We start from the raw sequence: 27188 nt of genomic DNA, 5'->3' as shown, positions 1-27188 counted from the left end.
TGTGTGTGTGTGTGTGTGTGTATACATATACATATATATATAAATACATACATACATACATATATATATATACACACACACACACACACAGACACCTTTCCCGGGACACCTTAAACATCATTAGCTTTTTTGTTTGCTTTGTAATTTCCTGTCACGTATAGTTTCCTGCTTTGTTATTGCAGTGGTCAGCTTCAAGCGCTGCTGGTTTTTATCTCTAGAAAGCCTCTGCCTCGTCCAGCAGAGGTGGCCCTACCACCTATCCTGAAAAAATAGTGGCTGGTTTTTCAGTGTCGTTTGGATTTGGCACTCCCTTCATAAACGCACTTCACTTAAGTGGATCCAACCTTGGGGGGACAGGCACAACGTACCCCGCATCCTGCCTTCAGACCTGTCTGGGCTCTGTCGGTGCCCCTCCTCTCTGAGAGCTCACAAATAGCAACGTATTGTTTCTTAATTCCTTATTTCAAAGTTGTTGGGCCTATGCTTGCAATTAAAGATACAGTAGATAACTATGGACCTGTAAAGGAAATCTGAGAAGGAAAATCAGATGTATAGAAGATTTCAAATTGGTTTACATTTCTCCTTTGCTGGCCTTATTTTTTGTCTTTTTAAAAAAAATTTCCACATCTGAGCAGCAACAAGATATGTTATTAATGGACCCTAAGTAGGACAAGTTATTTGTTATAGTAACTTTTGACCTGTTTAATAAGTAGTCAAGCCGTGTAGCAGAGTTTTTATTGTACTCTGCAGTGTATGGTTATGAAGTGTGGTACATAATAAAATAAAAGCAATAATGTTGCTATTTCTGAGGAATCCATCAGAGCTGACCTGAAGCAACATATTTCATCTGGTTTGTCTGGGTATGAATGTTTGAAAGTTATAGCTGAAATTACTAGAGACAATATTGTGTTTATGACTTCTGATTGTTTAGCATTGTAAGGAACCTCACCCTTTGTGATTCCCAAAACTGTTTCTATGACAGTTCATTAGTGTTGGTGTCAAGAAACAAATGAAAAAGACGAAATACATTTAGTATTAGGCAGTAAGACATTTTAAGCTAAATGTAAGTATTTAATGTGTAAGAGTGTAAAAAGCAAATGTGGAGCCATTCTGATGGGGAGGAGGAGAGTGCAGGTCATTTTTGTAGTTATAAGTAGATTTTTCTGTGTATGTAATTCTCAGCTCTGTGCTTCATAAAATCATTATTTAACTTGAGATGGCTTTGTGTAGGAAGGCGGAAGAATGATCAAGGAGGAAGAGACTCTTCACTAGAAAAGTGCAGGGTGGGTTGTGCAGATCACCATCCAGAGAATGAGAGCTGTTTGATACTGGAGAAGATTGCCGTTTGAATCTAAAAAATACATTTATCTGTATAAAGATAAATTACTACTTTGCAGTGTAATTTATGTGTTTGCTCGCTTCTCTTGCTTTCAGATTTCACGTACCTTGAGGATAGAGGCCTGTGTCCTGTTTATCTTTGTGTTTCTGGAACACAGGATAGGACAGGCCCGTAGTGGATGTTCAGGAGACATTTGTTTAATTAGTATATTGGTAGTGGAAGTGCTTGAATTTTTCCCCTTGCAACAGCTCCCAAATGGTGTGAGGCCAAGGAAAACAATTACTAAACAAATGGTTTCCTAACAGTGGAGTGCTTAAGATATTCAGTACTGCTTTAAAAATGACTGCTGCCTAATTTTTTCCCTTATAAGAAGGAAATTCATCTGTCTTGATCACGTGGACCACTTGGAATTCAGTTTTCATTTGTATGAAAATGTCATGCTTGTGGTTTTTTGTGAATTATGGAATTACTAAAGTTTCACCCAGGGTCATTCATAACTGAGCTTCTAGTAAACTGCAGAATTTTGGTGGTGGTGGTGATGGTGGTATTTATTATTATTATTATTATTATTATTATTATTTAGCTTACCAAAATACAGAATCATTAATTTTTAGCAAGTTCCTGAAATCCATACAGACACAATTTAAGCATGAATACTTCTTGACCACCATTTCTGCTGTCGCCAAAGTAAATTTTAAGCCTCATTTTCAGATGTATCAGCATTCTCTGGTATTCTTAATTCTATAAATTTTGTTTTGGATGTTGTGTTGGGGATGGGAAAGATACTAATTAGCGGTAGATAAGTTTTTAAACATTTTGTTCAGCTCAGTGCTTTCATTTTACATGACTATGATGAGTCACTGGTGTTTTATTTCACTGATGGAATGAGATAAAATACTCATTAAAAAAACACGGCAACTGTAAAATAATAATATGTAAATGTTTTGTGTGATTATGCATATTTAATTTTATAAATAAAAATATTAACTTTAAAGAATCCATTATATACTTATGAGTTGTTGTTTCAAAGGTAATGCTACAGATATATAGATATACACATATGTAAGTCTGTTAAAATGATTCACCTTTCAATATACGCCTTAGGAGCACTCTTCAGAAGTAGTTTTTAAGTTGTCTTTTTCCCATCCATTGTGTCCACCACATTTCAGATGGTCCAGAATAAGGCAGTGAGGAAACCTGATTGGACCTCCAGGAAGTGCTCTGATGTTAATCAGCCTAGTGTGCAAGACAGAAAAGCTGATAGTCCAAAATTGCACTTTAAACTAAGACAGACTGTCAGTCTTTAAGGAATGTTGGGGAATGGCCTATTTATGTAATCAGATACTAACCCTGGGAGGGAGCTGTCAGGCACATTCTTGTTGTGTAAGCAGCAGGGAAACTGTGCTTTATCTGACAGACAGTGTGTAAATCTGTCCATGCAAAAATCCAAATGTTTAGTTTGCTCCTAGTCACTGTAATAATCTGCTTATTTTCGTCTGCTGGAGCAATGACATCACTTAGCAGAATGTGCTGCAGACATAAGGCCCAGATAAGGCTGCGTTAGTGTCAGTCATTCATTCCATGATTGGCAAGAAGATAAATAGGAATTTACTAGAGGTTTGCTTTCAACTAAAAGAATAGACAGCATGTTCTGGACAGGAATAACTATTTAGCTTGGGTATTTTACATCTTGGGAAAATGGGTAGAATACATCATGTCTAATTATAGTTTGTAGGAGTAAGGAACCTACTGTATCAATAACTATTGAATAGTTATGTCCCAAAGGAATCTTCTTTGATTTGTTAAGATGCCTTTACTTCGTGTGTATGTGTGTGTATTCCATTGACTTTTATGCTTGTTATATGCAGCACCCTTTCATTTTTCATTTTAAAAATATTTCGTATTACTTTATTATTTGCTTACTGTGAATAGTTAAATCTTCATTAATATGGACATTTAAGAATCTGTAAATTAAATCTATTTTTGGAGAATTTACAAAATTTACAAAATACTAAAAGGATTTAATTTACAAAAATATATGACTTTAACGTCACTTTCACTCTGTGACGTTAAAGATGAATTCAGTGTTTTAATAAATTTGTTCGGTGAGAATGGAGTTCCTTTCCATGATTGAAAGATCTCTGTTTTATCAAGTATTAATTGTTAGTAGTGTTTTCTTTGATAATTCACTCGCTGGATAAGCAGTATAACTTTAGGAATTTTCTTTGAAATTCCTCTAAGGATTATTTAGGTTGTTTAAATCTCCATTCAGATCTTCAATTTGGCTTTGCCAAATAAATGATGTCTTTGCTAATTATAAATAATGTTTTGAAACGGTATTAGTTCTTTAAACAAAGGGGAAATCCAGTACTGGACCACAGTATTTTATGATCCGTAACTTTACAGGACACATCCTTGAACTCTTCACCAGGAAAAGCCAGCTGCAAGCCAGATTGAGTTGAGGGCAGCATATGCAGCTGTTGGGCCACCAGATAGAGACCACCTTGCCCTGGTCCAGGTAGCCAGATGTGTCTGAGAGGCCAAAGGTCTTTCTAAGAATTTTAACGACAGTGATAGGAGGGACGAACAAATAGGCAGAAGCATACGTGTCTGACGCCCTGATATCGCCCTTGTGGAATAAGTGCATGATTGCATTTCCGCTCTGCATTCTGTAAAGTTGAGGTCAGCTCTATCTTGATTGAGTACCAAAGTGCAAGGTACATTTATATAACACTTTATTTTAATTATTTACTACTTTAGCACAGGAACTTCACATAATTAGTCAAAGTTTAATTGATTTTAGTTACCTGCCAAAGTTAAATTGCCCAAATTTTCCAATCAACTGCTTTGGAAAGCTGTACCCTTCAATTTGATCATTGAATTCTAAAATGTTACCTCTTTCCCTCTGTTGCCAGCTCTGTACCCCTGGGTCCCAGGTCAGATCTACTTAAGCTCAGGTAAAAGTTAAAATTCAATCAGAGGACTTGTTTACTTGATAGCAATTAAAATGTGCTAATATTTTCGCTTTTGCTCTTCCCCAGAGGAAATTTTCCTAATGATCTATCACCTGGGCTTTTGTTCTCAGTTCTGTTCTTCTGCCTCTCCCACGTCTGAGTGACTCTGTGTATGTTTCTTAGTGCTGACTGCATGTTATTTTTGAAGAATAGTGGATCCCAGTAGCTGATGTAAACGTACTGATTATGGAAAATGTTAGTGATGTTGGAAGATGTACAACACAGTCCTCTGGACATTCCATGAGGCGGTTTGTACAAATGAGGGCCCGTGTCTCTTCTGTCTTTTGGCATCTCTTCTTCAGTGCCAAGCTCTGCCGCACGTTTGGTGAGTCTCAGCATGTAAATGCCAGTGGAATGCTCCATTCATCTGTATCTACTCACCTTTTGTTTCATGTGTTCCTATCTTGGTTGTCCGTGTTAGTGGAGAACTTCCCATCCAGTACTTGTTGTGACCTGTAACATCAGAGCATCTTGTTTTGGGCTGTGGGGTCCAGCAAGCACTCTGTGCTCTCAGTACTGTCTTGCCGTCCCTTAGCTGCACCTCCTGGGTTTGTATTATTCCACAGCTGCACCTGGCAGCCAATCTATCTGATTGTTGTGTTCTGCCACTTTGTTTTATAGTCTTAGGCAAATTAAAGAATAGAGGTACTCAAGCTTGTGTCTCCTGGAAGTCAGGGTTCTTTGTTCTAGTGGAGAATTAACTAGCATTTGGACTGCGTGTAGACACATGGATAAAGAGACAGAGCTTAAAATACGGTGGACGTGGAATTTCTCACCAACCGTGATGGTTGGTTGATACCACCCCGATATATTCGATGGATTCTTCCTCAGAACCCTGCCTTCCAGTCCTGGAAAGGGGGTAGTCACACAAGTTTGGGACTTTGGGTCCATATTGTCCCTAGGACTGAACTCAGTGGAAATTAGTTAAAATTAGATCTGTAGGGTTTTACTGTTGGGACATATTTTGGGGGGGTGTTATTGCAAGTCCACTGCACCTGTCATATGTGGAATTTCTGGAAGAACAATCAGGGCACCGGCATTGCGGGCTCTCTGTTCCACGCCTGTGCCCTGGCGTCCTTTGAGCACCTTTGTGGTTTTCAGTGTATCACTGGGAAGGTCATTTATCAGAGTACTTTTGCCATAGTTTGAGCCTTTGAGCCTTTGATAGAATTTAATTACATACAAATACTAGATTTTACAGATGTTTTACTATATCACTTTTCTGCTCCCCACTCTGAAGCTACTATGAAAGACATCAAGGAGTTGAAAATCAGTGTAAATGTCCCTGAATTGTTTAGACTCTTTTAGGGAATGTACACATACAATAATCAAAAGACAATGTGCATGAGATGGCGTGGGGTAGACGTGTGAGTGGCAGATAAACTGCAGTAGGGTCAGGACTCCTATATAATGTGGGGAATTAAAATGGGACATAAAGCAAGGAGAGATCTTTAGTGAGAGCTGGTCTGATGGCCTCTAATGTCTGGTAATATTTTTTTTTTTTCATCATTAAACACCTAGAAACTTCTCTTCTAAAATTGTGATTATGTTCTTACTCATGGCAAACAGAAGATTCTTTAATTGTCATGAACAGTATCTGTGATTAGCTGTCTGCCTCATGGCATTCACAGTGTAGGCTTATCCAGCCATTGGACACTGGTGTCTGAGCTATCTGAATATAAATATAATGAGGTTTCGACTTCAAAAATTGAAAGGCCAAGAGATACCTTTCTTTCTGAAGTTCTCAATAAATATTTCACCTCTTATCTCTCTCTTATGTATCAGCTACATAACATGGTAGAAGTATGACACAGAAAAACCAACAGCGAATGGCAGTTAGTGATTCCCGTAAATTTTAAGGTACACCTCTTTTTTAAAATTGTGCTTCTAAAAATCTGTTTATTCATATATGTTTTTAAAACTGGAATGTGTGCGTGTAAATATATTTAATACACCAGCATGTAAAGTGCTGAGTGAAACTTCTCTTTTCTAAGGTTGACGCCCTTCCTCTTCCTCCAGGCTTCCTCTGTCCCATCCTACTTCCCACTCAGTACAACTACTGTTCACAGTTTGGTGTGAATCTCTTCCAATTGTTGTCTGTTTATTTGTTGATTCTTACATTTGTGTGTGTGTGTGTGTTTTGATAAGTGACATATTAAAATAAACTTAATTCTGTAAATTTTGTCCCTTTGCAGTATTTAACGTACCAAGCAATGTATTGGGCCCCGGGAATACAGCAGAAAATAAAGCAGGCAAACATTCTGCTGTCACAAGCTTATTATATTTTAGTGTGGGGAGATATTCAGTAAACAAATGAAAAGTCAAATATATACCAGTTTTAAAATAATGATGATATAGTAAAATCCAAGAGGGGAGAGCCATAGAGGGGGGCTGGGGTGCCGAGGGAAATCCTTGGAGAGAAGGTGACAGGTGAGTCAGGAGGGACTGAGCTCCATGCATATTTCAGGCAGTCCCACCAGAAGAAGTGCACAGGGCATGGCTAATGTCACAGGGACCAACGTGCCAGGAGTGAGGTAGCGGATGGGAAGCTCATGGGAGCTCAGACTGCATGATGCTCTGGAGGACTCCACAAGGACTTTGGTTTTTCCTTCTGTGCAAGATGAGAGGGTTTTGAACAGAGGCCTGGCGGCTGACCTAGGTTTTAACAGAACCACTGTCTGCAGTATGCAGAGAACAGGCTGAATGGTACGAAGGTGGATGGGTGGAGAGCAGAGGCAGAGAGCGCGTTGGAGGTTTTCATTATGATCCTGCCATGAAAAGATGGTGGTCAGTTGGACAGTTGGTCCCTGGTGGTAGAAACTGAGGTAGATGGAAGTGTCCAAACTCTGAATATATCTGGAAAGCACAGCCCACAGGCTGTACTGGTAGGTTGGATGAGAGAAAGAGTAATAATGAATGATGCCCAGATTTTGACCTGAACCGTGAAGTCGCGTCATTACCTAGATGGGCAAAACCACTGTCAGAGCAGGGTCCATTGGTGGACGTTGGGAGCCAGGTTTAGACACATTAGATATGAGAAACCTGTTAGCCATCCCAGTGGATATGTCGAGTGGACAGCTGAATACAGACGAGAACTCATGGAACACATCTGAGCTGCAGGTAGGAATTTGGAAGTCGTCAGAACAGAGATCATCAAAGGAGTGAAGGTAGGTCGGAAAGGAGAGGTGCGGACCAGACCCTACATTATGGCTTTGGGAAGGTGAGGAGGAAGCAGCAAAAGTGACTGCTGAAAATCACGAGACCGTCCTGTTCTCAAGTCAGGGAGTGGGCCCTCCACCAGCTGCTGACGCGTCCGTCGTAGGCTGCTGTGGCGCCTGCAGCTCAAGTCTCACTTTCGGGCTGGAGTCTGGTATATAGTGAAGACAGCAATGCACCAGGCTTGTTATGGGAGAACAGGAAGTCCGCAGTCCTGGCTGCTGGGCATGCTGGACTCTCTCGCAGCATCCTTTCTGGGTGCTTTTGCCCAAATGCTGCCATTCTCTGGACTCTGCCGGGGCGGCAGGCCTGCCTGAGACTCGGTGACACCTGCTGTCCCTTGTTCCTGCCTTATGGGAAACAACTTCTTGGCCTGTATTACTTCCATTTCCATGTGTTTTCCTCCGAAAAGTCTTTAAAAAAAGGTAGTCATGGTATAAAGTGTTGAGCAGTTTTGTTCTCTTTGTATCATCGAGTCCAAACTAGCAAGCTCTTTGCCTTTCGTTTCTGTTCTTTCCCAGCCCATAACTGAAGAGTCATTTTTGTCGTTAACCTCATTTTGGTAGCTTCAGTTAATTCTGTATTTTAGCCTCCCTAACACTATCCCCATGCCAAGTGTCAACATTTTATCACCTACACCTTTCCAGTGTTTTTGCTTATGCACTTTAAGTATATGAGAAAGAAATTTAGTCTGGTATTTTGAATGCTGGAAGGTATATAATAAATGATAATGGCAGTCCACATAGTCTTGAGGTGTTGAAGATTTGAAAAATTAGCATAAGTGATCAAACACTATACAGTGTTTATAGATGCCTATCCGAATTTATCTTTTCAAAATAATTTAGGATACATGAGATATAGATGAAATTCACAGATCTGTTTTGTGAAAAGAAGAATCCATAGCTGCACACATCCAATTTTTTAAATAAATAATGCTCTTTTGTGTTGAAAGGAAGCTAACGTGGCTGCTTTGCCCTGCATTGGAGACTTCTTCCCCGTCTGCGTGTACCTCAAACGAGCACGCACCCTCTGGTTTTACTCACGCTTTACTGCAGGTGATGTCATGCCCATTGTGTGGCGGCCATGTGTGGGAAATGGTGAGGGGCCTTCTAGTATTTTATTAACTGCTTGCTCGCAGTCGGGTCAAATAACTTCAAAACCCTTAAAAACTTGTTTTTTATGTTAATCTAATTTTAGCACTTTCCCTTGAACTTATGATTTAGAAAGGAACAGATCAAATCCCTTACAACATGATCTGTCTATATATTTGAATGTCAGGATGTGATGATTTAAAGCAAGCTGCGATCCGTGTCAGGCTGTCCAGTGTCCACGTTGAGCTCGTTGGCCGAGCTCACGTTGAGTCTTGGCGATGCTCCCGTGCACAGATGCCCCGGGGTATTTACTCTAGAGTGTGCTGTAACTGCTGTTCTCCGACTGAGGGCTCAGAAAGGGTCAATTTTGTACTGAACTCTGAGATTGCTGGGCAATACATCTCAACCCCTCCAGCTAATCTTACCTTGAGCTCAGATGGTTCCCTAGATCATCCTGACATGCTAGAAGGCCGAGATGATGACAAAGGCCAAGACAGTGAAATACCCAAGTTTGGAAAGGCTGCCTTTCCTAGCTCCAGCAAATCGCACGGTCTCCATCAGGTTGGACAGTCCTTTCTAAATCTGGAAAATATATTCAAATGTCTAGAAATTCTGTTTCCGTAAAAGAAACATAAAGACCTACGGGATAAATTTTAAGCATACCATATTTGCTAGTGTATAAGATGTATGGGTCTATGGAACATATTCCAGTATTACAAGAATAGTTTCTAAGAAAAAAAAAATACTTGTAGTACTTACAAGTAAAAGTAAATTTTAACTTGTTTGGTAGAAAGGAATATTTTATTCCTTTCAATTTAATCTGTTGTATATTTGAGTCCTGTTTGAAGTCATTTGGGATACATTAGTGTGAGTCTCGTGTCCCTTAACTGTAAACAACACGCACGTTCAGAGAGTTAAATACTGTGCTGCTGTCAGTTCCTGGTACTAACGGGGCTATAGCATTAACAGATTCCAGTCTCCTATGTTAGAGCTCTAATCCAGGCACTACTGATGATCAGTCATGTTGTCTTCAGCTTATTAATTTTTTTGAGAAAACTATTACTCTTTTTAAAGTACCCTGATAGGTCTTTATTGGAGAGTATTGTTGGCACCGATTGCTGGCAAGGAATCCACGTAGGAAACTATGGCTTTTTTTTATCGTTGCTGTTTTAAATCATTGTGAAATAATAGATAATTCTCTTGATTCACTATTTATAGAATACCAGTGATCTAACTGTGATGCGGAATGAAGACATGTCCGATGCCCAGTATTTTTAGAAACACTGATGTGGGTACACACCGGGAATAAGAATTGCATGGTTCTACTGAGGCTAGAGAGGCCATCCAAGGCTAGACACTAACTTCTCTTTCCCCAGCACCATGAATATCTGAACCTGAATATTATCTCTGAGTCTGTGGCACACAAGAAACTGAGTGATACTGTTCCTATGAAACTATCAGCTTTATTAGCAAAAGGGGATTGGGATTTATTCTATAGAGATGTATGAGATTTTTCTATAATATATATCTGTCCTAGTAAAATTCCATACAATCATGTTAATGAAACATTTTCTTTGCATAATATTGTAACACCATAGTATGAAGACCCTATTACGACTTTTATAAATTCTGTATGAATCATAGTTTTTTTGATGACTAGGACTGTGCCAGGTTGTTTGAATTGGGACAGAAATTCTTGTTCATACTCGGCTTCCATTAATATATCAGTTGTGTTTAATTTTAATATATTTATTTATTTGAGAGAGAGAGAGCACGAGCCAGAGGGGCAAAGGGAGAGGGGGAGAGAATCTCAAGCAGATGCTGCACTGAGCACAGAGCCCGACACAGGGCTCCATCTCACAACCCTGAGATCATGACCTGAGCCAAAACCAGGGGTTGGACGTTCAACCTGCTGAGCCACCCAGATGCCCCTAATTTTAATATATTAAAATTTTAAAAGAAAATTACTTTAGTTAATTTTGTAGTTGATTTTGTGTATTTGTGCTTTTCTCCTTTTTGCAAATCTTACCGGTAAAATCTGTCCTGTTTATATTTGTTAACCAGTTCATTCTAACACAGTAAGTAACTGGTAAGATTGTCATCTGAAAACTTAGTAGAGGGTTTTCCCTTGACATGTAAATGATCTAGTCTGAGTTTTTTTAGCTCTTTGGTAACATTTTCATAGCATCTGCAGGTGTGTAGCTTGAAGGACAGCTGTCTTTGTTAGCACTAACATGCTCTTTGGAAGGCTGCGTTACTTGGCCACATAATAAAAGTGAGCTCATCATAGATCTCAGATGAAGACATTGTTATGGTAGGTTTTTTTTCACCAGACAGGCACAGATTTGTGGCTTGTATGCATACATACTGCATCTAAGTGGTCCTGGGCACTTGGAAGGGTAAAGGCACATTTACTTCCTTAGAAAATTATAATCAAGTGATTGTGAAAAGCAAGCACTGAAGAGACATAGGAAGGGGAGAGAGAAAAACAATAATAGATTGATGATTCCTTTTGTCCTCTCAAAGCTGAATTCTTCTCTCTGGTTGTTGGAGCCATCTTCATCTGACTCTGCTTCGACTCCGCAACTTTAGTTCTCCGTTCCGTGCAGCATGCTCCCCACCCACCCATGGGGGTTCAGATGATTGGCTCGCTGCTCACACACACCACCTGGCGCCTCTGCTTGTCTCTGTCCTGAGCTTGTGGGTGCCTGCTGCCTGCCTTACCTACTGACCTTTCTGCTCTGTTCTCTCGGGCTCACCTCAGGCCCCACCTCTTCCAGGAAGCCTTTCTAGCCATTTCAGTCAGTAGCCACCAGTGCTTTTTCTTTCTTTTTTTTTAAATTTAATTTTGTTTTATTATGCTAATCACCATACATTACATCATCAGTTTTTGATGTAGTGTTCCATGATTCATCGTGTGTAACACCCAGTGCTCCATGCAGTACGTGCCCTCTTTTTTTTTTTTTTTAAAGATTTTATTTATTTATTTGAGAGAGAGAGAATGAGAGACAGAGAGCACGAGAGGGAAGAGGGTCAGAGGGAGAAGCAGACCCCTTGCTGAGCAGAGAGCCCGATGCGGGACTCGATCCCAGGACTCCAGGATCATGACCTGAGCCGAAGGCAGTCGTTCAACCAACTGAGCCACCCAGGCGCCCCAGTACGTGCCCTCTTTAATACCCATCACCGGGCTAACCCATCCTCCCACTCCCCTCCCCTCTAGAACCTCAGTTGTTTCTCAGAGTCCATAGTCTCTCATGGTTCATCTCCCCCTCTGATTCCTAAGCATCTTAAAAGATGCTCCTTAAAAAGCCCAACGGAATGTGGTGCTTTTATGTTCTAATTATTTCGCTGATATTAGTGTTGACTGTTTGAACCATAGGCTCCTTTCACAGAAGCATGTATGTTTTTTGTTTATTTATAGGTTTGAATGTAGCACGGGTCAGTGCTGGACACACACTAAGTTCTAATACATACTTTGTTGTTGTTGTTGTTGATCAGTTGCTAGAGAAGGAGCTGAACGATTATAATCTGAAGATTGTTGGGACTGTGTTGTAAATGTCCAAACACTTAACAATAGTCAAGGCATTTGTGATGAAGCTGTAAGTGGAGTTTGAAATTCATTTTTCAGGGTGCCTGGGTGGCTCAGTTGGTTAAGCAACTGCCTTCGGCTCAGGTCGTGATCCTGGAGTCCCGGGATCGAGTCCCACATCGGGCTCCCTGCTCAGCAGGGAGTCTGCTTCTCCCTCTGACCCTCCTCCCTCTCATGCTCTCTGTCTCTCATTCTCTCTCTCGCAAATAAATAAAATCTTAAAAAAAAAAAAAAGATTTGTTTTTCAATTTATCTCAAAATATTTATATTAGAGCAATGACTTAAAAGAAATTCTCTATATATGGTCTTTAAACAGTAATATTAGTCCTTTATTTGTAACTGCTATTTTAACCTTCCTTACATAAATCCAGTGTTTTCTTCCCTAACCTGAAGCAATAAAATTTCATTTAGTCCAGAGTAGAGGATTGTGGCAATTTAATATATGTCTTGTTCTTCAGGACTTGACTTCTATGGTTAGTTAAAATTGTTTCAACTTCCCAAGCCCTCCAGCTCTGCGAAACCCTTGAAAGGGGGTAGTTTGAAAAGGAGGGGTTAGCCTGCAATGGGAATGGGTCGCATATGCGGTATAATTCCTTCCACCTGTTCTTCTCATGTTGGTGTTTTAGAGCTGTGCAGGAAACATAAACTATTTCAGGACTAACCCAACTTCTCAGACCCTGAGAAAAAGACTTAGTGGAGCCTTGTTTTCGGCAGCACTCAATTCAGGTTCTTTTGCCCTGTAGATCAGGTTGTGTTGGGGACATGAGTGGGGGGAGGGATGTGACCTCTATCATCGAAGACAGGGATTGGCACACTATGACCTGCAGGCCAGATCAGGCCCACTGACTGTTTCTGTAAATAAAGTTTTATTGGAACACAGCCGTACTCCTTTGTTTTATGTACTGCCTGCGGCTGCTTCTGTCGTAGGGAAGCAGAGGTGAGTAGTTGCATCAAACCCGATGACCCACCACAGAGAAGATATTTACTGTTCTTTACACTGAGCCTTTCCAAGCCCCTGATGGAGGGCACTGTTGTGCTGGTGAGCGCTGGATACAGCACATGCAGGGGAATGGGAAAAACCCCAGCCAAACTTCATGGGATGGTTTTGGGTAGACTGGAGTTTATGGTCTCTTTGACAAAGAAAAATTTCATGGGAATGAGATTTTGAAGGATGAATTCAAATCTCTGAGGGCATAGCCCTTATAATCCTTGAATGTTTTTCTTTAGAATGAGTCATTCTCTTGGTTCTTAGTAGACTAAAGCAACCTGGGATTAATATTCTGCTTAATGCTCCTCCCAGAAGTAATTTTGACACAAAGCTTTTCAACCTTTGGATTGGATTGAAAGAGCCAGAAAAGGTATTTCACAGCTTTTAGGATCTGAATGATATGTTAAGAGGTTTTAAAATGACAGGCTTTGGCGTGAGTGAGGTTAAATTTCTTTTCCAACTAGTTAACAAGGATCTAGCCTGTTAATTAGGCTAATTATCACCTGTTCAGGGCAAAAATGCACTCAAAACTCTTGGCTTCAGTAGCAGGCTCCCTTGCGTGCTGTATAAAAGCCCTGAGGGCGGATGGGGGGGCAACTTTCATCTGTAACCACACTTGAGCCTGAAGAGTTAGTAAATGAAACCTTTCTAATCTTAGCTCTTTGTGGCTTCTTGATATAAATCATGCTCATGTTTTATATATAATCAGAAACAGGCCACTCTCCCAGTCTAGCCTAATTCAAGTAATCTGGATACTAGTATTATCAAGGAATATTTTTGGTGTTGGGTTATAACTTCATTCATTGAACCAGAGTTTTTATTTGGACTTTGTACACATACACCCACACACAAATATTTGGAAGGAGATGCTCAGAGGGACCCTAAGTGTCCTCATACTCATTATTTAGCTGTTGCTGTACCTTTTGGATTACTCAGTTCAGAGAACATACTGATTTATTTTCCATGCAGTTTAAAGTTGGGTATTTTATTTAAACATGTATGTAGTACTTTGAAACTTCATAGATGAACACAGTTACTGTGGAATAATACTGGGGTTATTTAATGTGGGTTTAGTGACTATTGCACATGAACGCGTCTAAAAGCAGGGTTGTATATTTTTACTCCGATGTTTTCTGGGCCAGAAACAATACAGGCGTCTCACAGTTCTGGTGCTTATGGATCCTGCATCTGTTACCATGGCAGAATGTCCTGAACTTTGTCATTTTGCTTTGTTATCCTTCAGGGTACTTTTTCAGCATAAGGCGCTCACATGAATTAATTGAGCATTGTAGTTGCTCTTCAGTGGTTGTCTTTAGATGCCTTTTATGTCCTTCTTTGTTCAATAAAGTGATTGTTTGCCGTTATGTTTGCAGCTCAGCAGAATTCCTATGGTGGCCCTACTGTGCTGAGAGTCTGTCATTCTCTATTTTCATTTCATCTCTTAGTGTATTATCATATCATTATGAAATTAAAATCATTTTAAAAAGAGGCTTTCATTCCCAAGAAACTGCCTGGGCGTTGGTAGTAGTTGAGTAACTTAGGAATTGTGGAAACAAATTCATTAGTATGTTGAATGGTTTTGGGGGGAATCATACACACCTGGCCTTGTGTTCACGGTTCTGTAGTCGGTGTTTCCCCATGAAGACCAGCAATACCTGGCGGTTACATGTTTGCAGCCTCAGTTGGGCTTTACGGGACTGGTTTTGAATCAGTCAACACCTTTGTTTCACAGTTTTGAAAGATAATAACTGCATGATTAGTTAATATTTTGACAAAATTTAGCTTACTCTTCTATTGAAATTGTATCTGTAGCACACCAGACCGTGCTCAGTGCTGCGCGGTTTTTGCAGATGTCCATTTGTGTGATTTATTAACTTGACAGGACTGGTCCAAGGAGTCATGTAGAGAAGATAAAAAAGACTGTTTGATTGTTTGATTAAAATACTAATTTTTGACTTGTGAAAAATTTCAAAAACAGTGAAAGCATTTGGAAAGGTGCTCACATATGGCCACATTGACTTTGGATTCCTTCTCTCTTAAAAAACAACAGAATCGCTGGGGCGCCTGGGTAGCTCAGTTGGTTAAGCGGCTGCCTTCGGTTCAGGTCATGATCCCAGGGCCCTGGGATCGAGCCCCGCATCTGGCTCCCTGCTCAGCGGGGAGCCTGCTTCTCCCTCTGCCCCTCCCCCTGCTTGTGCTTGCTCTCGCCCTCTCTCCCCCTCTCTTTCTGTGTCAAATAAATAAAAAATCTTAAAAAAAAAATTGTGTGGCTGAACAGGTGTAATTCATAATGTGGCTGTAATTGAGTGGTGTCAACTCAATACAATTTGTAATGTTTTTCTAACAAAAAAATAAAAAATAAAAAAAATAAAAACAAAATCGTAGCACAAGAGTGAACACTATCCCCCCCCCCCCCCGCATGCCTTAACCCCTCTTTTCAGAGACTTGGTGTCGTGCATGCTTTCACATGTGGACTTCATAGGTTTCCATTTAATGCCTTTCCCTTTATGAAAAATTATGTAAATGGTACAGTTCTGTACCCAACTTGTTTTAATGCAGTTACATTTTTTAGATTGTTTGCTGATAAATGTAGCCCCAGTTGATGCATTTTTACTGCATTATGATATCCCATTTTGTGATGAAACCCATTATTTATCTACTCCCCGGCTGGTGGGTATTTAAGATTGTTCCTGTTTTAATGGGGACAATTGCGTTTACATCCTGTGCTTGTGCTGGAGCTTCCCGGTTACCTAGACTGAGCTTTCTGGAGGAGAGGGAGGGACAGCTGCAGCTTTAGAAAGCGTTGCTAACGCAACCATATCCTAAATTATCCTGAATTGGAGAGGTTAGAAAAGAACATAAAGATATGCTACTGACACTTCCTGCTGTATTTAAAAAATTACAAAGTAGTAAAGCACCAAAGTATCAAGATACCCCTGTCTTCCTATGTAAGTGGGATGTGTACAGATTTTTTATTAAGTGGGTAATAAATTGAGTCAATAATCTACCTAATAGGGTTTAAAATACTTTAAATAACATTTAAAAATATACTTTGAAGAAAGTGAGTATAGACTGTCCCGTTAGGATGTTTACTTTCTATAGTAATATGGAAAGATAAAGACACAATTCAAAATAGAAGTTACATATTTTGACATAACTTGTCTGCCCTTTAGGTATTCAAAAACAGACCATGTAACAGAGTTTCCGTACGGCAGAAGCACCTATTAAGATGATGGTATTAGTCATGTAATTCAGCTCCCTACTGAGTTCTTGAATTTTACTTTGTACGTAATGCCTACTGACACCACTGTGAGAATTTATAGTTTTGTTATATATCTAACAATGAGGATATTTAGTATACTCACTTCAAAATTTTAAGTCTAGAGATGTGGGTTTTATTTAGTCTTGGCTGTGTTATTACAAATCATGTCATGAGTGATTCAGGGAAGACAGGTTCCCCACCAGATTTAACAGGGAGACCAAACAAGGGCCCAGAGCCATTCCAGGTGTGGGAGGGATGCTAAGGAGGAGACGGCACATAGAACTGTAAATACAGAAACCTACTGGAAACATATCGGAAATTGTGTGGAATTTAATTTGGGAAGCCTTATAAATTTACACTAAAAGATGAACCCTTAATTGACGTTCATATCATAGTTACCAACATGAAAAAGGGCTTTATTCTAGAAAGATGGACATCTCAATCCCTGGAAACCAGGAACTTTGTAATGACATCTCTTGGTAGGAATTGGGACAGGTGTTACGTGTAACGTGCTATGTTTAAAATCATTTCCCTCAAAATGTACAAATCATTGCTACGTTGTCCTCTAATTCCACGTTTTTGAGAAGTCTGGTATCATTTTGATTTCTTTTGCTTGTGTCCCCCCCCCCCCCCGAAACCTTTTAAGATCACTTTATATCCAGTAGAAACATCTAGTGAAGCCTGAGGAAAAAGCAGGTAACAAAATGCCCTTTCTCATTACAGGTCTTAGAGTACTATTTGGCATTTTGAACTTTCTAGTAAATATTATAAAGTAGCCAGATTATGTAAGACCTGGAAATGGTGTTGAGGCCACCTCCTCTCCCCCCAGAGATGGCTTTCTGCACAGCACAGTTGTTATTCTTCTGCTATGACCTGTCACATCATTTTTTAAAAATTTAATTTATAAACATTTAAGATTTTAAAAATTAAATTAAGAACTTTAGAATACCAAAGAAAGTTGCTGAAACAAATACAGAAAACATGGATGTGATTCATACAGTATGCGTTATGTCACATTCTGTATGTTTGAAACACTCACACGTTGTAAAATTAGCAGAGATGCGCAGGAAGGTAAGAGGACCGGATGGCATGAGCATAGGGAGCTCCTGGCGGCCAGCGTGGCCCGTGTGGCTGTAACACCCCAATCTCACATGCTCACTCAGAGTCTGGGGAAGATTGAGTCAAGAGCAAAACTCTTACTCACTAGTTTAGTACTTCACCCGGTCGGTCCAGAATTATTTCTCGAGCACCACTGTGTACCATGCACTTGTATGGGCCTTAAGGATACAAGATGAACTAAGCGCCATCTTCCTATTGTGTGCTTGTCTCATTTACCCTTTTAGCATATAACCTTTATGGGATTGTCTCGTAGTCGTCTTTCTGCATCCTTCAATTGACCTACTAGAAAACTGTCTTCACAATAAAAGAGGAGACTACCAAGTTTTTACCAAACAGAACTCTTTGTAATAGATCATAATTCCAGTTAAGAAGTTTTTCATGGAAGACCACCGTGTGGGGATAGAAGAGCATCAACAATAACATTTGATCCAAGCTAATGTAGGTCACAGGACATCACCCTTTTCCTAGGAAACTGGATGGCCGCCGAGGGGGGTGGCAGGCGATCAGATTCCCAGTGGGTGTGGTGCTTCCAGTGCTGGGACCCTCATTATGCATTTGTCTTGCCATGTCATCCCTGCCACCTCTCCATGTCCATTTGTCCCTACCTTTTAACATCTAAATTAAATACCACCCCTGGGAAGCCTTCTTTCATCTGTCCCACCCCATTAATTTGCTGCTGCTTTTAAATTTAGGATCGCATTTTACCTTTTTTTTTTTTTTTAATATGGCATTGAGGTTATTTTTGTCAATGTTTTTTTTCTCCCTTAGTAGCCTGTGATTTTCTTGAGAGCCAAATCTGACTCTTCTTCCTTCATCTCCCCTGTCTTAAAACAGTGTTTTGGGTATTGGCGGGAGTTCAGGTCTTTCTAAAGTACATCTAGAACACACATTGATACCTTCCCTTCTTGGGTCTACATGGCAGAGCAGAACATGTGTTCACTCAGGTTCTGTCCTGGAGAGGCCCTGGGATAAGCCCCAAGGAGAGCTGCATCTCTTGGGTGGATGTCGTTCTTACGGACTTGTGTGAAGGCCAATAATTTACATTATTTGAGACTCAGAATTTGTGTAGTTCCAGGAAATACCCCTTTGAAGAGTAGGTCTGATAAGGATACTTTTCTTGCTGATATTTCAGGTTCTTGTTAAAATACAAGCACATGAACTTATTTTTATAAAGCAAATTGTAAAGCACGTGAGGTTTTCTAAAAGTCAGGCGGTGGCCTTAGTTAGTTCTTTGTTATCTGGCTTTTGTCGTTTCCTGACAGACACTGAGCTCTCGTTTAACATTTTTATTATGTATGAATAATAGAGTACATATATTGAGGTTTTGTAGATGTAATTTTGTTAAATGTACATCATGGTAGATTTAAAAATGAGGGATTTATTTTGTCATTCATAAAGTTGTAATACAGTGCAGAGAAACTATTTGTTAAAAGATAGCATCTACTTAACCTCCTTATTTATTTCTTGTAGGAGAAGGTTAGATCCACAATAAATACATGAAGAAATAAGTAGATAGGGGAATTTATCTTGGAAATAAGATCCCTGTCATGGTTTTGAAATGTTAAATGCATGAAGACCTGTCAAAGAGATATACGGACATGATATTTTTTTTACAGTGCATTTCGAAGTATTTAGTTATATTTGTCACTCTCTAGTACAGTGAGCAGTGATCAGATGATATAGTAATTTCAAAGTCTGTCTCTGTTAATGGGTGTAAATAGAGTGTTTCTACACATAACATCATATAGATGTAGTAATTGGCAATTTTAATATTAATGAAGCACTTAAGATATTTTATATGACATTTCTTAAATATTTAGCAACTTTTACTTCTGTAGCATTTAAGATCTATTGTTACAAAAATATAATTACATATAACAAATGAAGAAGGACTTTTATAAAAGCTAACTTCGTAATTCGCTTCCTAAGAATTTGTGAAGTTCTGATGATTAATTTGTTAAGTTAATCTGTACTTGCTTCAAAATGAGAAAATTAATTATTTGGAGCTCAGGATTTCTTTTTCTACCTTTACGGGGTTAAGGAAATTTATAAAAATCATAGTTAAAGCCTTTATGGATAGAACGCACATTTTTTACATCTCATTTATATCATAATTTAAAACGCACATATTATAATCCTATTTTTTTAATTGCATTGACTTACTAAAAGTATAGCCCAATTTACGATATTCAAAGCAGGCTGCCACAGTCTCTCTCTTTTGTGGCACAGTGCTTATCCACTTATTAAAATATTTTAATTTTGAATATTGGGTTTTAATTTGCTTTTATTTGACTGTTCATTATCTTGAATTAATTAGCTGGACATTATTCATCACAGGCATTGCTTTAAACTAAATTGTATTAGAAATAAAAAGTAAATTTCAGTGATGATTTCATGAATGCAAGCGACGAGGGACAGAAGCTCAACCAGAAGAAGGATTTAAGTTTTTGTTTATGGTTCATATTGCCTTGACTATTAAAGGTATTAAAAGATCTTTGTGAACTGTGGGGCTCTAATATTTTCGAGTTGAGTACTGATCTGTTATTTTCATTTTTTTTTATGCAGGAGATAACTGAGGTTTATTTTTCTCAAAGGTTGTTTTATAAAAGTTATAGTTATAATCTTATTTTTATTCTTACCAGAGGAAACTTTTTAAATCCATCCTTCTGGTAACACAGAAGCGCACCTTGTTCAGGCAACACGTCTGCGTTGGCGTTGGTACCCAGGAGCCCTGCAGTGCGGGGCGGCCGGGTGCGCGGCCGGAGCGGCGTCTGCAGGCCGGCCCCGTGGCTGACTGCAAGCCAGCAGCCCCGGCCGCCTCCGCCTGGTAGAGAGCAGGGGTTGTCTGAGTAGTTTAGTATGGATAGCTTTTCATTTAGCCTTTGCTCTGACAGCCCGTGCCCTGGATAAGTGGTGTAGGCCTGTGCAGGTGAAATCTATTCTCACATTTGCCTCAGGGGTGACTGGACTGTAACAGAATTTTTCAAACCCGTTGGGCCCAACCGCAAAGCAGAGAATAAATGGCTGAAGTGCCAGGCCTGGACAGAAAAATCAATGGCTGGTTATACAGACATGACAGACCCGGCCTGCGGTTCTCCTCACAGAGTCTGTGCACTCGCCACACTTCAGGGTCGAAACACGCTTCTGTCGGGGGCTGGCCGTGGTACCGTGGGGGTGATACTCACATCATTTTCTCTCTCTTTCGTGCAGGAAATTTACATGCCACTTATGTGACCGGAGTTTCACTGAGAAGTGGGCCCTGAACAACCACATGAAGCTCCACACGGGAGAAAAGCCATTTAAGTGTACCTGGCCCACGTGCCATTACTCATTCCTCACGGCCTCCGCCATGAAAGACCACTACCGGACGCACACAGGTGTGCAGCCTGACGTCGGGGTGAATGTGGGCACTTAATTACCTCGCCAGTGGTCTGTAGAAATGGTTTCTCGTTTGAAGAGTTTGTCTTAAGGTGGTACTAATGAAATATTATAAGCCGTGGTCTCCTTTCATTGGTTTTCAGTGCTACTCGGGTGGTTTTAAAGTGACATTTTAATGCAAGTGTGTGTACACACGTGCGTGCTTGTGTTTGAATCAAAATAAGTTGCATATTTAGAAGCTCGTTTATGTTGTGTGTGTACATATACATGCATGTGTTTAAACAGATCTTCTTAGATGTAATCTTGATAGGAGATCATTTGGGGACAATTTGTTTTCATAGCGGACTAGTCTTGTAATTTGTTACTGATATAAACTCAGCGCCATACTATTTTTGAATGTTAATTGACAAGTTTTGGTTTTATATACCATTTAAAAAAATTTTAATGAAATTAATATTTCTCTTAAGAGGAGAATAGTATCGGATCCAAGAGTTTTTGATAATTAATACAAAGAGAAGAATCTGAATTTAGCTATTACAAATTTTTTAGATAATTATATATTTGAAAAGTACAAATCCACATACGTTTTACATCACAACATTTAAAGAAGCGTATGGAATTTAAGCCAGTTGATAGTGAACACCAGCATTCAGAATACATCTATGCTAGGCATGGTCCTGAGAACTCTCAGTTTGGACCTCCATAAATATATAGCCCGCTAATACCCTGTTGTTATATTTTTCACTGTTTATGGCATGTTTTCCATTATCTAAGGACAGTGGGCCCCTAAACTCCTTACAAGCTTACAGTTGAGTACTCTCCTTATCTCTCTATGGCTCTGCTGCCATGAGCTGTTTGTTATTTTTGTAGTCTTCTTTCTCTTTACACTTCTCCAAGTATTTTGTTTCAGGGAAGAAAAATAATAAATTTTAATCAGCATTCCCAAATGTTCTTCTGATTGCCAAGAATCCTATATTATTGTTAGAAATTATAGGTTAAAAGTTCTTCTGAAGCAGTTTGTGGGAAGGCCAGGCCTCCTTAGCTTCCTTGACAAGGGCGGTGACGATTTAAGGTCCCCAGCCTGCCCTGAGAGATCACTTATATCGAACAGCAGATGAAAAGCCAGTGCAGATGTAATTTATCGTCGGCGTTTCCTTCTAAAGAATAATTGTGGAGACTTGGCTGGATCAATAATATGGATTTTTGTTGTTAGGTCTTGTAGTCTGCACCATAATGAGAGATAGGGGACAGTGGCTGTTTTCTAATAGAAAATAAAGGATTGGTTTCCGTGTCTTTCTACATTTGAATGCAAAATGGCACACTTGAAACTAATTCAGGTTGTTCAGGAAAGTCTCCTATTAGATCCCTGCTATCACATAAATAGGGCATGTTAAATGAACCCCCTTTATGGAGTGAAATATTACACTTAATTTTTTTCCTCAAAATTTTTGTTTTGAAAAATAGTCTGATGTCCACTATTTGACCCTAATGCCTCCACCCCTCAGGAAAAAAAAAAAAAAAAAAAGGAAGTGAAATCGAATTTAGAATGAAAAACAAATCAAGCCACCAAGGTAAATATGGCATACAATACATTGTAGGCTAACATCCTAAATAAAATTCTATGCTTCAAAAAATCAAGGTCATTAATGTGTCTAGAATCGAATCACATTGGAAATTAATAATTTTGTCTTTGTGCCTATACATATCTTCAAATAGGAAAGGGAATAAAACTTAATATTTTTATATAGCATATTAAGCTGTAAAGGGTGTAAATCTCATGAGGTTTTTTTCTGTTTTTATGTTACAAGAAAGATGTAGATCACAAAGAAGTTCATAAATGGGAGAAAGGAATCCTCGTTTTCTTGCATCTGAGAGTAATAAGAATACCCTGTCCGCATTGAGCTTTGCTAGTTGGATGGCGCAGCCCTTCCCCTGCCACACCGCTGCGCACACGAGTATGCTCGCAGGCGGGCACGGGGGAGACTGGGCACAGATGTGCTCCCACGTGCGCACGAGGGGTTCACGACCACATTGCCGTTGCTGGGGTAGACGTCACGGGGAACGGTTTTGCCTCCACATAGAGGAATATGTTACTATTAACGAGCACATTATCTATGGGATTCTTAAAAAGTCTACTTTCAGTGTTATTTAATTGATAATATGGCTAGTTGGAAAGATTTATACTCCAAATTGATTAAATAATTAAATGAGTGATTATAATTAAACTTTATTCTTCACAGCCGTCTACTCTATTCTTTTTTTTTTTTTAAATCTTGAGATGATGATGCCAAGGGACAGACTTAACCCCAAAATAGGAAAGCACAGATAGGAAAAATATTTAAATTCAACTTTATTTTATAAATGACAACAGTGAACATTTTCACATATATTGGGAAATGAAATTAAACATAATTTGGTTTAAAACTCTCTGTATTAATATATGTTCGTCTAGATGACAAAAGCTAATAATGCTCTCTAGTGAAGGGGAGACTCTTTTTGGTTGCTGCAGTTATTCTGCCTTCCTACATTTACTATTTTTTTTCTGACTTTGCAAAAGCAACCACCATTTTCCAAACACATCAAGCAAAATTTCTGTTATGAAATGCCAAAATGTTTTAGAACAAAGCCAGCTGACTCGGGCAAAACTCTTGAAAGACTTGTTGCATTAAACATCTAGATGAGTAACGATAGATACAAATGATTTATTTTGTTTCTGGAAAAGTGTTTTATAATTTCACCATCTCTCTCCACGTTTAGCATTTTTATTCTCTTTTGCCCTTCCCTTTGAGCCTCGTGGGATAAACTGCCCAGCTTGGCAGCACTTATTGCCTAAATATGCTGCCGGAAAAAAGATAGATTGCATTTATAAACTGTAGGGGAAAATGTTCACTTGTGTAAAAATGCTAAAATAAAATGAGCATTTATACACTTTTAACAAATACTAACTCTGCCAAAGCTGTCTAATTGTTGCAGAGGTTTTCAGTCCAGAACTGTCATTAAAGATGGATAATTGAAGTTTTTGTACAATTTCTTTAGCAATCCCTAGACTTGCCTTTTTATGCCATGAAAGTTTGAGAAACATAAACAGCACTGAATTGTTATTGGCACTGAGTAATGTGGATTTTATTGTTAGTTGGGATCTTCCGTGTGTTCAAGGAAACCATTCAATTCACGTTATTAAGTAGGAAGTTATTAAAGGAAGAACCTGATAGGATCAGGTAAAACCAATTCAATATCCTTCAGTTGTTGGAAAATTCAATATGTTTTATTTAAGCAGAATCCTAGATACTGTATATTAACTATTCCAAGCAATCTTTACTCAGCTCAGAAAGGCCAGATGTATGGGAATTGTAAAAAATCAGGATATGCATAAAAACTGTTCAAGTGCATAAAGCAGCCCCATCTGGAAGACATCTACCAGAAATGAAGTTGTACAAAACCATTCCATTGATAATAAAGCTAATTTTTATGGGTCTGACAAGTATGTAATTATGTTCAGTGGTGCTTTTCAGATTTTATCACAGTCAATAAACCGCAGTGGTAATTTCATTCCCATTTGACATATTTACATGGAAACATTTGATTGGAGGAATTAGTAACCCTGAAAGCCTTGATAGATATGTTTTAATGATCTGTGACCTCCGCAGTCCCTCATCTGTTTATTGTTGCAACAGGCGAGAAGTCGTTTCTGTGCGACCTCTGCGGCTTTGCCGGCGGGACGCGGCACGCCCTCACCAAGCACCGCCGCCAGCACACAGGTCAGTACGGCCGCCGCCCGCCCCTGCCCGGCGTCCACTCTCAGCCCGCGGTGCCATGTCTTGTCGTCGTTGTACGATCCCTGTGCCTGAGGGTCTGCTAAGAATTCTCTTTGAATAACCTAAGACTTGGATTCACCTCTTTTTAGATGTTTAAAAAGTCGGCCTACTGCATGGTTCGGGGATCGGGTGGCCTGTGTAAATCCGTGTTATATAGGAGGGGAAAGAGCTTGCCGCCACTTGCAGACACACCTGCCTCCCTCTCGGCCCATGAGACTGTGCCACGGACATGGTGGGTGAGGCTGGGGGCCCAGCTGGCTCTCCGATGCGCCCTCTCCCCTCAGCGTCTCCCACCTACTTTCGTGCTCACCCCTGCCTCCTTGGCTGGCAACCGGCTTCTCCACAGCCCCCCTCCCCGCCCTTTCCAGCTACTTCTTGGCCCACCTAACCACCTGACCCTCTAGGGGCAGTCCCTCTGTGAGTTGGGAACAGTAGGTGCGGTTTTAGGTTCTTGCTGTTTCTGTTCTTCTTGCTCTTAAGAATGGAGAGCTTACTTGAGTAGACAGCGATGTGGAAGAGGATTCGTGTTCATGATTCGCGTTCTTTATGGTGCAACAAAATCAAATAGGTGCCTCGGTTAGGAACAGTTAAGAATGAAAAGTTTTAAATATTCATTAAAATCGATCACCCACCCGGTCTTATAAGTAATTATGTTAATAGTTGTAAATTATATGTGCCGGGGACAGTGCTGTTAATGGCATTGCCCCTTCTGATTATTAACAGAACTGTTTTATTATCAAAAGTGACCTAGTTTAGATGATAAATCATGTGGTAACACAGTCTGTCACTGAATGTTGGGCTTTTCCTTGGGGACCATGACAGTGGGGTGTTTGGCGGTCACACTCAGAGTGGCATGAAATGAAGATACGTGTTGTTTGTGGGACATTTTGAACCTTGATATGATATATTTAACAGCTAGCCATAGGTAGGTCTAGTGCCCATCGTGGTATTTGTAAGATTAATAAAAACTAATGCCAGCTACTTCTTTCAGATCGTGCGTGTATAGGATTCAGGTCTCCATACCGGGTAAGAGTTATTATCAAATGAAGTGAAATTTCCAGTGTTTAACTTGATGTTGGAAACATACACTTAATTCTGTAAACGTGGAAGTCCACTTTCAGTTTATAGTAGCAACCTGTGGCCACAGCCCGTTAATCCAGCACCGTCGGGAGTCGGGGTCAGGGATGGCAGGAGAGGCCAGCGGATGGCAGCCCTCCTCGGCAGCCGTCTTGGAGAAGTTGGAGTGTGTGTGTGTTGTGGGGGGTGTAAAGCGTGCTCACGTGGGGTGCTTTGCTCTTGATGTATTCAGTGTATTGGTGCCCGAATGTTACTCTTGCGACCCTTGTTGCTCGCCAGGTCACTCCCAGCTGCAGCCTGGGGACCGGCAGAGCCTCCCGTGTGCCCCCTCTGCCATGGTGCCAGAGCTCCCTCTCCCCCTGCGGTGAGGACAGTCGTGCTAGGATCCCAGGCGCTTACAGGTGATCGATCATGAAGCCTGTGTCGGGCAGGCACAACTTTATATTTTATGTCAGGTCCAGAGGCTCCTTATTACTTTGCTATTAACTTTATACCATATAGGACAATGTCTCACAGACAGAGGCATCTGTCTTTGTGGCATTTATCTCCCTCTGTGGCACAAATCAAACATGATTCTTTAATACCAAAGTCAGTTCTGAAGACTGTTTGCTTCAACCAAACAGCTTAGTACAACTCAGTCTAGGCCCTTGGCTTTTATGCTGGATTTGTAATATTTAAGCATCATACAGCTTGTTTTTTTCAAAGGCCAGAATTGTATGGTGCACTGAAATCTATATTTCTCTGATGTATTCCTCTTTGACATGGTTTACCTTTTTACCGGAGTGCCCACGCAAATTACAATCAGCTTGGAAAGGGATAGGTATCAAAAGTGTTCCAAATGGCGTAAATAATTCCCTACTGCAATACAGACTGTCTAGGGGGCTGACACAAAACATCTTCCATTCCAAGATTTACTTTTATCACCTGTCAGAGACCCTTGATTCAAGGGCACAGGAGCAAATCCTCACGTGTAGTTGAAGAGTCTTGGCCCGCTTAATAAGCACCAGCCTGCCCAAAGGAATGCGAAGTGTGAGGTTCCATGAGAAGTGTGCAGCCCTTTTGACAGATTGTTGACACACAAAGGGCACTGCTGTGTATCCATAGCCATTCTGGTCTACCCCCTCCGACTTTCTTTTACTTTTCTGTCACAGCTACCTAAGATGCAGAACATTCCTTAATGGTTACTTTGGCCAAGGTTGTTGTTCGTAAAGGAGAGTATGAAGAACAACATGATTTAATATGCACTGTTATGTCACATAAGGGGAAATTCAGGAGGAAAGGAAATTCACCTTTGTTTTTG

At 40.0% G+C, this 27188-nt stretch overlaps 1 protein-coding gene across 1 annotated transcript in view; it reads left to right on the top strand.

Annotated features, from left to right (window-relative positions):
- The window catches only part of ZNF407 (zinc finger protein 407), a 440591-nt gene that overhangs the window by 238679 nt on the left and 174724 nt on the right, over positions 1-27188 (top strand). The window contains exons 5-6 of the mRNA XM_021686162.2: positions 20829-20995; positions 24671-24754. Coding sequence (XP_021541837.1) covers positions 20829-20995; positions 24671-24754 — 251 coding nt within the window. The remainder of the gene's footprint in view (positions 1-20828; positions 20996-24670; positions 24755-27188) is intronic.

Source organism: Neomonachus schauinslandi, chromosome 14, assembly GCF_002201575.2.
Source record: "Neomonachus schauinslandi chromosome 14, ASM220157v2, whole genome shotgun sequence".
NCBI classification, from domain to species: Eukaryota; Metazoa; Chordata; class Mammalia; order Carnivora; family Phocidae; genus Neomonachus; species Neomonachus schauinslandi.
Note: the sequence above shows the minus strand (reverse complement) of the source record. Positions and strands in the feature narration are given on the sequence as shown.